The following is a 14230-nucleotide window of genomic DNA, read 5'->3' on the forward strand; positions in this document are numbered from 1 at the left end:
ATACTTTCCAGCCCGATAATTCCACATGTACCCTGTCTTACTGAAAATTCTACACCTTTAGCCACCTCCCAAGTTAAGACCCTATGATCACTCTCACCGATTGGTGGCAATGTGGTCATATTTGTTACAGCCAAATCCTCAGATGTAATTACTAGGTCAAGCACTCTCTGACCCCTAGTATTTTCCATTACATGCTGTCGCAGATAGTTATCCCTTAACAACCGCATAAAATCCAATTCCTTCCTCCCGTGTGTCCTCTCCTCACTCCAATCAATGCGACCATAGTTGAAATCTTCCATAATGATTACCCTCCTTCCACTCATCTCTTCTATTTGCTTGTGCATACTGTCACCACCATCTTTTCCATCACCTGGTCTATAGCAGCACCCAATTGTATATTTAGTTCTGCTAGCCACAATCTCACACCAAATGGTCTCAAATGTGCTCTTTTCTCTATCCTGCAATTCAACTTCTATTCTCCTTGGCTGCAGCTCATCAGCTATCATCAACAATACTCCTCCCCCCATTTTATTCTCTCTGTCATTCCTGAACACACTATACCCATCACATTCAATCCCACTAGCTATATCATCTACAGTCAGCCATGTTTCACTAATACCAATAACTTGTGGTCTGGAAGTGCCAACCATGGCCAAAAACTCTTCCTTCTTGTTCCTAATACTCCTAGCATTAGTGTACATGAATTTAAGACCCCCATTAGCCCCAACCCTATCTTGATGCCTTATATTAACTACCTCACTCTGATTTGTTGTCCTTATTTGCTCGGGCATATTATATTCATTCTTACATTCAACTGCCTCCCTAAGGACTGCATATCTACTCCCCCCCCCTTAATAAATCTAGTTTCCCTGAATTTGCACATCCACCACATTCAGCAACACTTTCTCAAGTCTTCTTACACCGTAACCATTCAAATGCAAGCCATCCATCTTATATAGATCCTTTCGCCCATCGAACTCTCTCCACATGTCCACAAATTCCACACCACTCATCATACATAACCCACGCATAAAGCCGTTCGCAATTATGGCCCTCCTTTTAAACATTTCACTGTCATACCATGGCAAAAGACTAATCATTCTAACTCTCTTACTCTTTTGTTTTGCTACCTCAAACAATTCATTCAGGTCTTCTATCATTTCCATTTTGTCTCCTTTCAAATCATTCGTACCTGCCACAACAATCATTTCTTTCACCCTTTCCTTTTGCTCTCTAATAGACTCAGTTACATCCTTTTTGGTCGCACCAGGTTGGTATGATTTTGTCAAATCCACTACTATCACACCTCGTACTAACGAGTCTCCATACAGCACTCTATCCTTCATTTTGTTCATGTTCACACTCAAACATCTATTTTTCCTGTCATACTTTTTATTATTGGCTGGTTCATTCAGTCGACTTTTGCTCATACGCTCTAGCTGCTGTTTTGCCCTTTGTATCGCACCATTCAACAACACAATCTCACTCATTGCATCTATCTCATCTTTTTTATTCTCAGTAAAACCATTAATACTATCATTCACACTCTCACAATTCTCTGGTACAACCTCGCCATTTCTTGTCATATCCCTATTTTCTTCATTCTGAAGTTTGACAAAAATATCACACTCACGATCCGAAATACTCTTCAATTTCTCATTCTCCCTACATTTTCTACACACATTCACTCCTTTATTATCATCTAACCACACTCCGACCGCACTCTGCAAAGCATACATTTCGCAGCTAGTACACTGAATCATCTCTTTTATACTACTGTTCTTTGATAAAGATGGCGAACCATCATTACTGGCTGCCATTTTCCTTCGTACTGGAGCCATACTTACTTGCAACGTATTTTATCAAATTATAAATTATAACACACCAAAAACACACAAAAAGATGCACTAAGAGATGCAAGGCAAACAAAACTACGCAATATCAAATAAATTTATCAACGATAACTGAAAATAATACTTATCTTATCCGGAGCTTTCACGAACACTACACACTACGAATCCCTCTAGTTGTGACAGCCCCAATAAAATATGTTATAAAGACACACAAAATACTCTAAAAACATGCAAATCGTTCTAATATACTATAAAACCAATTTGCTAAGGAAAAACACACACACAAAAAACACCAAAAATCACCAATTTTACACGAGCACTAAATTACACCGACCACTCACCATATAACCTCGAACCCTTTTTTTCTATTTAAGATTAGTAGATCTGGAAAAGGCATACGGCAGGGTGCCAAGAGAGAAGCAGTCAAAGTGCTACAGTTGTATGGTGTCAATGGAGCATTATATCAAGCAATACTTAGTCTTTATTTGTAGTCAGCAGTTAGAAGTACAGGAAGATGGTTTAATGTTAAATCTGGTGTGAGACAAGGATGTACATTATCCGCTCTGTTATTCATTATCAATATGGATCACATTATGAAGGAAAGTTGTATTAAACATGATATCAAATGGGAGGTGTTAATCTCAGCTCTTTACTCTATGCAGATGATGTTATACTTCTAAATAAATCTGCTAGAAGTCTGCAAGATTCCCTGACTAAACTGAATAACTCTTGTAATAGATTTGGTATGAAGGTCAGAAATAACAAGACAAAGACAATGAAAACAGGCAGATGCATTGAAAATGTTGATATTTTCAATGAATGGAGAACCTATAGAACAAGTAAAACATTTCAGCTACTTAGGCATGATTTTTAGTGAAGATGGTAAATTAAATATGGAAATAGACGAGAATCAACAATGCTGGTATGGTAGGAAGTCAACTGAATAAATTTATATGGAATAAGAGAAAAATTAGTCAAAACATTAAATTAGCTGTATACAAGAGTGTGTTCAAACCAAATACAACATTTTGGATCTGAGAGCTGGATTAGAAATAAAACACTTGACCAAAGACTAGAGACCACAGATATGAGAGTCCTGAGAAAGATTAGAGAGAGGTGAACAGATGGCATCAGTGGCAATATCATATTAAAAACGAGCATCTTAGGAAAGAACTTAATATTGTTAGCATCCAAGAATGTGTTAGCAGAACTAATCTCAGGTGGTATGATCACTTAAACAGAATGGGAGAGGAAAGATTAGCAAAACAAGTGTTCTCTGTCAGGTTGGCAGGAAAAAGACACAGAGGAAGATCAAGATATAGGTGGATTGATACAGTAAAAAGTGCCTTAGAAGATAGAAACATAAGATCTGATATTGGAGTCTTGACAGGTAACAGATTAATTTGGAGGAAAATTGTAGATAGGAAGTTATTAATGGTGTAACCTTTCCTTCATGCTTACACGGTAATCAGAATACATTATGCAAATTATGGAAACAACTACCGTGTTAGAGTAAAACTTTAGTCAACACTCAAGGAGTTGGGATGTCATTCTTCTCCCTATATAAAGAACACACAACACTTTATCAACAAAATTAAAAATAATCACTTGGCAAAGATGATTTATTAGTCAGTTTTGATGTTTTTGCCCTTTTTCACAAATGTCCTAATCAATGACACAATTACTCTTCTACAGAACAAATTTCTGCCCGACATTACGACTCTATTTTCCCACGTACTGCATTCCGGTTATTTCGTCTGGCGAAATAAATTTTACCAACAAAAAGAAGGTATGGGCATGGGCTCACCTGTACCCAGCCCCCTCAACTGCTAACTTTTACAGGGTGTTCGGGATAAATTTGACATATTTATAATTAATTATATTTTTCCGTAAGTTACATGTATTAACACACACTTCTCTTCATTTAAAAGTTTGGACCCTTCTTCATTCATATACAAGATGTCAGAAAGGATGGATAGCTGGAACCCACCTGAATCATGGAAGAGAATAACTTGTATCATGATGATTCGTGCCCGCCATCAAAATAAGGATATTACGACTGCTGCCCAATGCTCCCTGAATACAGTAAAAACAATCAGGCATGAACTAGAGACTTGCAATGGTGACTACGAGGATGTAGCAAGAAGAAAGATCCCTAGCAGACGATCTGATTGCGTTCGTACAGCAGAATTCCTCGCAAATCTGCAGGAACAGGTGTTGAAGAACCCTGGCATTGGAATTCGGGCTTTGTTCGTGGAGTTGCTAACTGTAGTCAAGCCCTGGATAACAAGGGTAGCCAATGGTAGGCCGTATGTATGGCAGCAGGATTCGGCCCCTTGCCACACCTCTGGGAAAAGTCAAAAATGATCATCATCATCATCATCATCATCATCAAATTCCTGCCATGTACCCTCAAGGGGTGTACAGGATATGACAGTACTACATGAAAAAATTACATCATTACTAACTTCCTATCTACAATTTTCCTCCAAATCAGCTTGTTACTTGTCAAGACTCCAACATTATCAGATCTTATATTTCTATCGTCTAAGGCACTTTGTACCATATCAATCCACCTATATCTTGGTCTTCCTCTGGGTCGTTTTCCTGCCAACCTGGCAGAGAACACTTGTTTTGCTAATCTTTCCTCTCCCATTCTATTTAAGTGACCATACCATCTGAGATTAGCTCTGCTAACGCATTCCTGGATGCTGACAACGTCAAGTTCTTTCCTAATATCCTCATTTTTAATATGATATTGCCATTGATGCCATCTGTTCACGCCTCTAATCTTTCTCAGGACTCTCATATCTGCGGTCTCTAGTCTTTGGTCAAGTGTTTTACTTCTGACCCAGCTCTCAGATCCATAAGTTAAAATTGGTTTGAACACAGTCTTGTATACAGCTAATTTAGTGTTCCGACTAATTTCTTTCTTATTCCATATGAATTTATTCAATTGACTTCCCACGATACCAGCTTTGCTGATTCTGTTGTCTATTTCTATATTTAGTTTACCATCTTCAGTAAAAATTGTGCCTAAGTAGCTGAAATGTTTTACTTGTTCCACAGGTTCTCCATTCACAACACAGTTGACATTTTCAATGATTCTGCCTATTTTCATTGTCTTTGTCTTTTTATTGCTGACCTTCATACCATATCTATTACAACAGCTATTCAATTTAGTCAGAGAATCTTGCAGACATGTAGCGGATTTATTTAGAAGTATAACATCATCCGCATAAAGCAAAGAGCTGACATTAACATCTCCAATTTTGATATCAGGTTTAACACCACATTCCTTCATAATGTGATCCATATAGATAATGAATAACAGAGGGGATAATGTACATCCTTGTCTCACACCAGATTTAACATTAAACCATCTTCCTGTACTTCCTTCAATTCTAACTGCTGACTCACAACTCAAATAAAGACTAAGTATTGCTTGATATAATGCCCCATTGACACCATATAACTGCAACGTATTGAATAGCTTCTCTCTTGGCACCTTGTCATATGCCTTTTCCAAATCGACAAAACTTAAATACAGATCTTTGTTATATTCCCATGCTTTCTCGACTATTTGTCGTAAAGTGAAGATCTGATCCTGACAGCCTCTATTTGGCCTGAATCCAGATTGTTCTTCACCAAGCTTTTCTTCCACAATTCTTCTCAACCGTTTCTCAAGTATACTTGCATAGATCTTGCCAGGAACACTCAGTAGGGAAATACCTCTGTAATTCTCACATTCAGTTTTATTTCCCTTTTTATATATGGGTACTATGAGAGCTCTACTCCAATCATCGGGAATTCGTCCCTCTGTCCAGGCTTTCTGAACTATGCAGTGCAGCCACTGTAAGACTCTTATACCACCATACTTCAGCATTTCTGGTCGAATATCATCTACTCCTGCTGCCTTTCCACATTTCAAGCCTTTGATGGATTTTTCTACTTCAAGTATGGATATGTATTCCTGACTGCATGCCTGGTCAGTGTTTTTTATCACTGTGCTGTCATCACTGCTTGTTTCATTTAGCAGTTTTTCAAAGTAATTACTCCATACTTCAAGGATATCTTTTTCTCCTGTTTTCATTTCACCTTTATCATCTCTAATTCCGTTTACAGCACTCTTTCCTCCATTCCTAAGCTTCTTCAACAACCTCCAGAATATTTTGCCACCTTCTTGATATTTATTTTCTATATTCTTGCCAAAGTCCTCCCATGACTTTTGTTTAGCTAGTTTTACACACTGTTTAGCTTTCTTACATTTGTCTCTGTATTCTGTAAGAGTAAAAGCTGACTTATTTGCCAGGAACTTTTGATATGCTTTCTTCTTTTCCTTCACTGCCTCTTTAACTTCCTGTGTCCACCAGGGAGTTCTGATTTTTTTATCTTTGCACACAACCTCACCACATGCCTCTCTGGCAGAATCAATCAATGTTTCCTTCAGAGTTTGCCACTGAATCTCCAAGGTTTGATTCCTGTTCTCAAACTCTTTCATTTTCTTTTCAATAATATTTCTGTATTTTAGTCTACAGTTTACATCTGAGAGCTGCTCAACTTTTATTCGCTTTAAAACTTTCTTACATGTTATTCTTTTCAATATGAAATTCAATTTTATCCTGCTCAAGACTAAATAGTGATCACTTCCAATTTCAAATCCTCTGTACACTCTGGTGTCCTGCACCAGGGAGAAAACATCACTATCAACAATAACATAGTCAATGAGACTTTTCTTATTCCTAGCCTCTTCTCTCCATGTGAATTTGTGCACATTTTTATGTTGGAACATGGTGTTAGTAATAACCAGTCCATGTCCTGAGCAGAAATCCAACAGATATTTGCCATTATTATTAGCTTTGCTCTTTTCTCCAAATTTTCCCAAAATATTTTTGTATGTCTCACAATCATTTCCTACTCTACTATTTAGATCCCCAACAAGGACCAACTTTTCCTTTTTCATTGTGTCAGTTGCTTTTTCTAAAGCCTCAAAAAATTCCTCCACTTCTACCTTAGTAGAACCTTCTGTGGGACCATAGGCACAAATAAGTCTCATTGTCCAGTTCCCCATTCTCATATTTGCCCACATTACTCTAACTTGAGACTGACTGCCATTCAAGAAGATTAGCCTCGTATTTTGTGTTGAATACTATGGCTACTCCTTCTTTTCCTTGATTGTTATTGCCTGAATATAACATTTTGTATTTATTGCTCAGAAAGATCTCACCAGTTTTGGTCTTTTTTGTTTCAGTCACTCCTATTATGTCGATCTGGTACTTATCTAATTCCTCAGCTAGCTCCATTTCTTTGCCATTCAGGTTTCTTACGTTGATAGTACCGATCTTTAACTCTGGTGATGTTGAGTTGGGGTTTGTTTTCAGATTTGTTCCAGTAGCTGACTTTTCGCTGTTCGCCCTGGTTCCCTGGCGAAAATAACGGGGGCCTTGTTTAACCGGGCGACGCCCCAGCCGGCATGAAATTTTGTCATGTTGTACCATCATTTTTTATTTTGGTTTAACCAATAAGAATACAATTTGGTCGGCTAAATCCCAAATTGCCAGCCCATCCTCGTTCGTTCAGTATCAAAGTAGATACCCAACAGGGTGCACCACGAGAAGGTGAGGATTGGACATTAGGTCAGAAGCCCTGGTTGGTTCTCCGCATTCCTTTAAAGGCTATGTGGAGGTCTCCTCTCAGTTATACAGCTTTGACCCTTAAGCACCCCTAAGTCAAAAATGGTTGTCTGAAAATTTCTATGACTTCACCAGTCCAAATGTTTGGCCTCCAAACTCCCCAGACCTTAACCCCATGGATTATTTTGTATGGGGCGCAGTTGAAAAAGACACCAATTGCACTTCCAGTAATATAAAAGCCCAGTTAATGGATAAAATTAAAACAGTTTTTGCAGCCCTTCCCAGGGAGACTGTAGCATCAGCTTGTTCGAGGTTCCGAAGCAGAATTGAAGCTGTGATCGATGCTAATGGTGGTTATTTTGAGTAAATCTTGTTGATAGTATTGTAATTAACTCTGCCTGTAATGTTTTTTTGTCAATTCATTAAATTTAATAGATACAAAGAAGATTTTCTTTTTCCTTACGAAACTGTCAAATTTATCCCGAACACCCTGTATATGGGAGCTTTTGAGCAACTCGCTCTTGATTCCTTTATTCTAAAATCTACAGTTTGGCTTAGATATGTTGATGATGTTTTCGTTATCTGGCCACACGGTCACCAAATTTTAAACACATTCCTTAGCCACACCTGAATAAACAAAGAACATGAGCGCATACAATTTACTATTGAAATTGAAAATCAGAACTCGCTCCTGTTCCTGGATACACTGGTCACATGTCTTCCCTCGGACAGTCTATCCTTCACTGTTTACCGTAAGCCTACACACCGGCTAATATATACATGCTAACTCATATCACCACCCTTTGCAAAAATTTCGAGTCATCAGCACCCTCAAAAACAGAGCTATAAGAATTTTCTCTAATGAAGAAGCTCTTAAACAAGAATTAAAAATTATTAGCAATACATTTATAAATGATGGCTATAGCAAAAATACTATTAATAAAATTCTTCATAAAACGTCATCAAAAAATAATATAGATTACAGTAAAACCATTGATATCCCATACATTAAAGAGTTACCAGAGAAAATTAATAGAATCCTGCACCATTACAATCTTAATGCCACTTTTAAACCACCTTTAAAATTAAAAAACATACTCAACTCCTCTAAGGATCCTCTCCCCCCCCATTGGCATATCTTGGAGTTTACTGCACCTATAACTTACCTGATATTGGGGAAACTGGATGTACAATCCCTATCCGTTAAAAAGAGCACAAACGGCCTCTCAGATCACGCTCTTAACACCCTATACCAAATTGATTGGAAAAGTACTTGCTTATTACATCATACAAAAATCTGGCATGAACGAAAATTTAAAGAAGCCAGTGAATTTTTGATTAACCACCCCAATCTTAACAATAATGATGGCATAAAAATCCCAAGAATTTGGATGGCACACATTCAGCCCACTTAGTTTCCAGCATACCCTAACTCTAGGACTTTAAGCAATTTTTCAGCTTTTATTGGCCACTATCCATACCAGTTGACTGTAATTTATATGCATACTTATATAAGTAATAATTTTTATTTATTCAGTTTTTCCTTTTTTGTAAATATGTTGCTCTCCAGCTTAATTTAATTTTGTAACCTAATGGATAATAATAATAATAATAGGACTCTAGCTTTGATGTAGTAAGGTTTTTTTTTTTTTTTTTCACCAGAAGTCAGGCCAATAGTTGTAACAATTGGTCAGTAACTTTAGCTGCCATGTAGATTGTAGTGTGGCTTCTTTCTTTGTATATATGTGTATATTCCAGAAGATGGCCTTAATGTGAAGGTCTAAACGTCAAGTGTCTATTTTGGTTTATATTAAACTAAAGTTTTACTCTAACACGGTAGTTGTTTCTATAATTTGAATAATGTAGTAATGGTGTAAGTTTCTCATGCAGTACTATCATATCCTGTACATCCCTTGAGGGTACATATCAGGAATTTGATGATAATGATGAGTGAACCAAACTCTGGAAGAATTGCACTTTGATTTGAATTTTATCACATGTGTACAGGACCACTGTTAGGGCTGCTCCTAAATTCAAGAAAATATGTAAAATTAAAAAACAAAACATGATGTTTTTATGGGTGAAATACAATTTTGTTGGTTTTTGCAACCCTGCAAATGTGATGCTCCAAGGTATTGCCTTAATTGCTTAGTGGATTAAAACGACTCTGCATGTGGAGAAGAGGAGAAGTGTTATGAGATTGCCAAGTATAATGAATAAATGTGAAAATTACGACTTAAACATTTTCTTGGTAAAAAGATGACAGCCACCCAAGGAAACCAAACATAGAAATATATATTTCTATGTTTGGTTTCCTAACATAGAAATATAACAATAAAACAGTGGTAGCTAGCACAGTGAATAATAGCAATGATACAATCATATCCAACCAACCAATCATGTCCAGATTACACAAGAAATGAACAGCCTCGTAAAAGACAACAATACAATACCAATACAGAACTCAGATCCCCTATACATAATACACATCTTGGAAAATAAGTCATGCTATTTAATCCCCCCCCCACCCACCAGCTCAACACATCAGGATATATCATAGTGAACTAAGTTCCATTAATAAAATTCATTTATATTTCAAAAAGAAAGGTAGTATTAAATTTAAGATTGTGCTTAATTTTGTTACAGTCTGCAGTGCATTCTGGCAAATAAAATACATTTCTATAATTTAAATAATATCTGTGTGTTCAACTCCAAAATTATTAGTATCATTACAGAAGAATGCTAATGCAAAATACACCTTTTTATGAATGTGTACTACACTATGAACATTCCTCTTTTTTCTAAAATATTTTGCATTATAATTTCTGGTTTGTCTGGAAAAGACATTCTTCTCTTCCTGAGAAAAATGATTTGTCAGGAAGAGAGGAATATCAAGAGTTTGCTATATATTAATGAACTATCGTAGAGTGTAAATTAAAGATGCCAAGAAACTACATTCTTGGTTTCATCCTTCCGATGAAACCAAGAATATAGTTTCTTGTGTATATAGTTTTCAAGTGTAAGGAAAGAAAGATTGTGCATAAAGTCACTTCATGACTGGGCTAATGACTTCACATCAATTGCCTTAGTATCCCATAATGCAATGCAATTCATGTCTGCAAGGATGTGCACCTCTGTATATAAATAGTCCAGTTGTGAAGTGACTTCACGCACAAACTTTCTTTGCTTACACTTGGACAAAGGATGAAACCAAGAATATAATTTCTTGGCATTTTTAATTTATAGTATAACCAAGTGAAAAAAAACTTGGTTATACTATAAATTATCACTCTACCATATTTCAACATATGGTAGAGTGATATGGAATTTGTTCCCTTGATTCTACAGAATATAAATTTTTAAAAACTGGAAGTGAGTGATTAAATTATTTCATAAACTGATTAAGAGAGAAGTCAGTTTTTAGAATAGTCATATATTACATAAAGACTGTGCAACACTGGAATGTTGGACTGTTTGGAGTGACTAAACTGGAGGAGTTTGCAAGGTTGGATAAGAAAACATCATGTAACTCACTGTATACATTTATCAAATATACTGTTAATGATTATTTTATAATAATCATGTGAACAATTTTTTTTTTTTTACCAAAACACGCTTTTTTACATCCTCCATGCCATAATGATCCTCTTCTAAGGCCTCCCTTGCTCTTTTCAAGTCCAAGTTTTCAGCACTTGTTTTCCCCCAAGGTATACTAGTTAACCAATCAAGGTAATTCCGTGTTACACTGAAATATAAAATTTCCATTGTTATTATATTATGGACATATTATTATTAAAGGTTAATAACAGCCAGCAGCATACAATGAATCATTTTCTAGCAATAACACAAATAATTAAATACAAAAATAGTTATCCAGAGTAATAAGTCTATCTAATCATATTATTCTTGTGAAACTGAGTTTCTCAATCATATTTTCTGTTGAATAGGGACAAAAAACAGTGGCTGAACATGTTGGCACTAAGTCAGTTGAAAAGAATAGCATGATAATTCCCCAAAGTAATAAGAATACTATTCCATTACTAGATGGCATAATGTTTAGCATAATGAGGACTCAACATGTATATCCTTTCCACAAACCTCACTGAATAATTTTAGTAATAGACTGAAAAAATAGAAGACACAAACTTCTTGAAAAAAAACCAAAAAAAAAAAAAAAAAAAAACCTATATTCTGGAATATTCTATCTCCTCATATTCTTCACAAGTTAAAATCCATAAAGAAGGTTACCTTATATGGCCAATAATTTCATATAGATCTGGGTAGATTGATATAGTAAGATGTGCTTAGTAAACAGAAATATAAGATCTGATAATAGTGGAGTCTTGACAGCTAACAGATTAGGTATGTATATTGGGTATGTATAATGCTATGCATTATGGGAAGAGTCACTACCCAGACCGGTTTAGACCTTTATTGAGGTCTTGTCAGTGGGAACTAGACCCAGAGGTGGTGATACTAAGGTGGAAGTGATTGAGAAGTCATATTTCCATTATACATACTCATATCCTTATGAGTATGTATAATGGAAATATGACTCTCCCATAATGCTTTGTATTATGGGAGATACTAAGGCAAGTGATGAGAACTTATCCCACCTTTACCATGAGTTACCCCAGTCCTGAAATTATTTCAGGAGCAAACTTTGTTTGCTTACACTTGGATAAAGGATAAAGCCAAATATATAATTGGTAACACAGCCAAGTGAAAAACACTTCCATCAGCTAACAGATTAATTTAGAGGAAAACTGCTCATAAGAAGTTAGCGATGATCTAATATTTTCATACAGTACTATTGTAATACCCTGTACATTCCCTCAGGGCACATGATGATGATGATGATGATGATGATGATCATATGCTAATTAAATTAACCCCTAGTGATATTCTAATCTTTATCAAGCTAACAGTTTCAGTAATATTTTTTTCTAGGTTTAATGACATCTGTATTCAAATCTGATTCCTGATGGACCAAATTATCAGTGACCAATTAGCTACACTAATTTTGGCAAATCTGGAGTCTAGCATATTAACTCCTTCCTTGCTCAATGCCATCACTGTTTATGGTCAGTATGTAGATGATGTTTTGCATAATGAGGACTCAACATGTATATCCTTTCCACAAACCTCACTGAATAATTTTAGTAATAGACTGAAAAAATAAAAGACACAAACTTCCTTAACTTTAAACCAGAGTCAATAACCATACTGAAATAAAAATGTTCCACAAAGATACACGCTTCGGAAACTACTACCATTTTAACTTGTACATACTCCATTCAGAAATCTGTCATTCTTTAACAATTTGCTAATGCATATAAATTTTCCACTAACAACAGATATCTTAAAAAATAAAATTAAAATTAAAGAGATCGCTTAACAGTCAAAGCCAAATAACTGGGAGTAGACCTCCACACTGCTTTCAGGAATGCTGAGAGCTCACTGGGGCTTCTGACCTAATGTCCAATCCTCATCTTCACGTGGTGCTCCCCATTACTAGGTATCTACTAGTTATTGAACTTCAATGAGGTGCAGTACTCAATGTACTGGCTTAAACCATAAATGCATATGATAGTACAACATAAGAAGATTTCATGCCAGCTGAGGTTTCACCCCGTTAAACAAGGCCCCTGCTGTTTTTGTCAGGGAACCAGGGTAACAGTGAAAAGTCAGCTACTGGAACAAGCTGCAAACTCAACATCTAGAAGAAGAAGAAGAATAAACCCAACATCAGAACAACTGAATATAGGAATCATCAATATAAGGTGTATTAATGGAGAGGAAATTGAACATGCAGAAGAAGTGGAAAAGTACCACTTGGACATAATGTGCATTATTGAGACAAAGGTAAGAGCTTACTAAATAATAAGTATAAAATTTTTTCAGTTATTAGAACAGGCAGTTGACATAAAAAAAAATGGAAAAAGTGGCCCTTGTTGGAGTTCTAAACATCAGAGTAGGAAATGAATCCCAACAGGCACATAGGAATGTTTTGGGAAAATTCAGAGAGAAGGACAAAGCTAATAATAATGGTAAGTATCTGTAGAATTTCTGAAGAAAGTGACTGGTCATTACTAACCATGTTCCAACATAAAGTTGTGCACAAGTTCACATGGAGAAAGATAAAAGAAATAAGAAAAGCCTCATTGACTATGTCATTGTGGATAGTGTATAGAGGATTTGAAATTGGAAGTGACCATTACTTAGTGCTAAGCAGGATAAAAATGGATATTACATTGAAAAGAACAGCATGTTTTTAAAAAGAATTCAAGTTGAGCAGCTTTTATGGGTAAACAGAAGACATGACTATACAAACATTATTGAAGAAAATTTGAAGCAGTTCGAAAATAAGAACCAAACATTGGAGTCTAAATGGCAAACTTTGATAATGTTGATTGATTCAGCAAGGGAAGTATGTGGTGAAGTTGTCTATAAGAAAAAAAACAAAAAACGAATGCCCATGGTAGGCACACCAATTTAAAGAAGCAGTTCAAGCCAAATAGAGGTTGTCAAGATCATATATTCAATTTAAGACAAATAGTTGAGAAATCATAGGAATGAGACATGGATCTGTACTAATCTGAACTTTTGCAGATCTGGAAAAAGCATATGACAAGATATCCAGAGAAAAGCTTTTCAAAACACTACAAGTATATATGGTAACTGGAACATTATAGAGCAATACATAGTCTATATTTAAGTTGTAAGTCAGCAGTTACAATTAAA

General features: G+C 35.9%; 1 protein-coding gene across 1 annotated transcript in view; it reads right to left on the minus strand.

Annotated features, from left to right (window-relative positions):
* The window catches only part of Lon (lon protease homolog, mitochondrial), a 319254-nt gene that overhangs the window by 140294 nt on the left and 164730 nt on the right, over positions 1 to 14230 (minus strand). Inside the window, exon 11 of the mRNA XM_090406689.1 lies at positions 11093 to 11231. Coding sequence (XP_090262815.1) covers positions 11093 to 11231 — 139 coding nt within the window. The remainder of the gene's footprint in view (positions 1 to 11092; positions 11232 to 14230) is intronic.

Source organism: Typopeltis vanoorti, chromosome 16 (genome assembly GCF_054136105.1).
Source record: "Typopeltis vanoorti isolate ZY-2024b chromosome 16, IOZ_Tvanoo_1.0, whole genome shotgun sequence".
Classification (NCBI taxonomy): domain Eukaryota; kingdom Metazoa; phylum Arthropoda; class Arachnida; order Uropygi; family Thelyphonidae; genus Typopeltis; species Typopeltis vanoorti.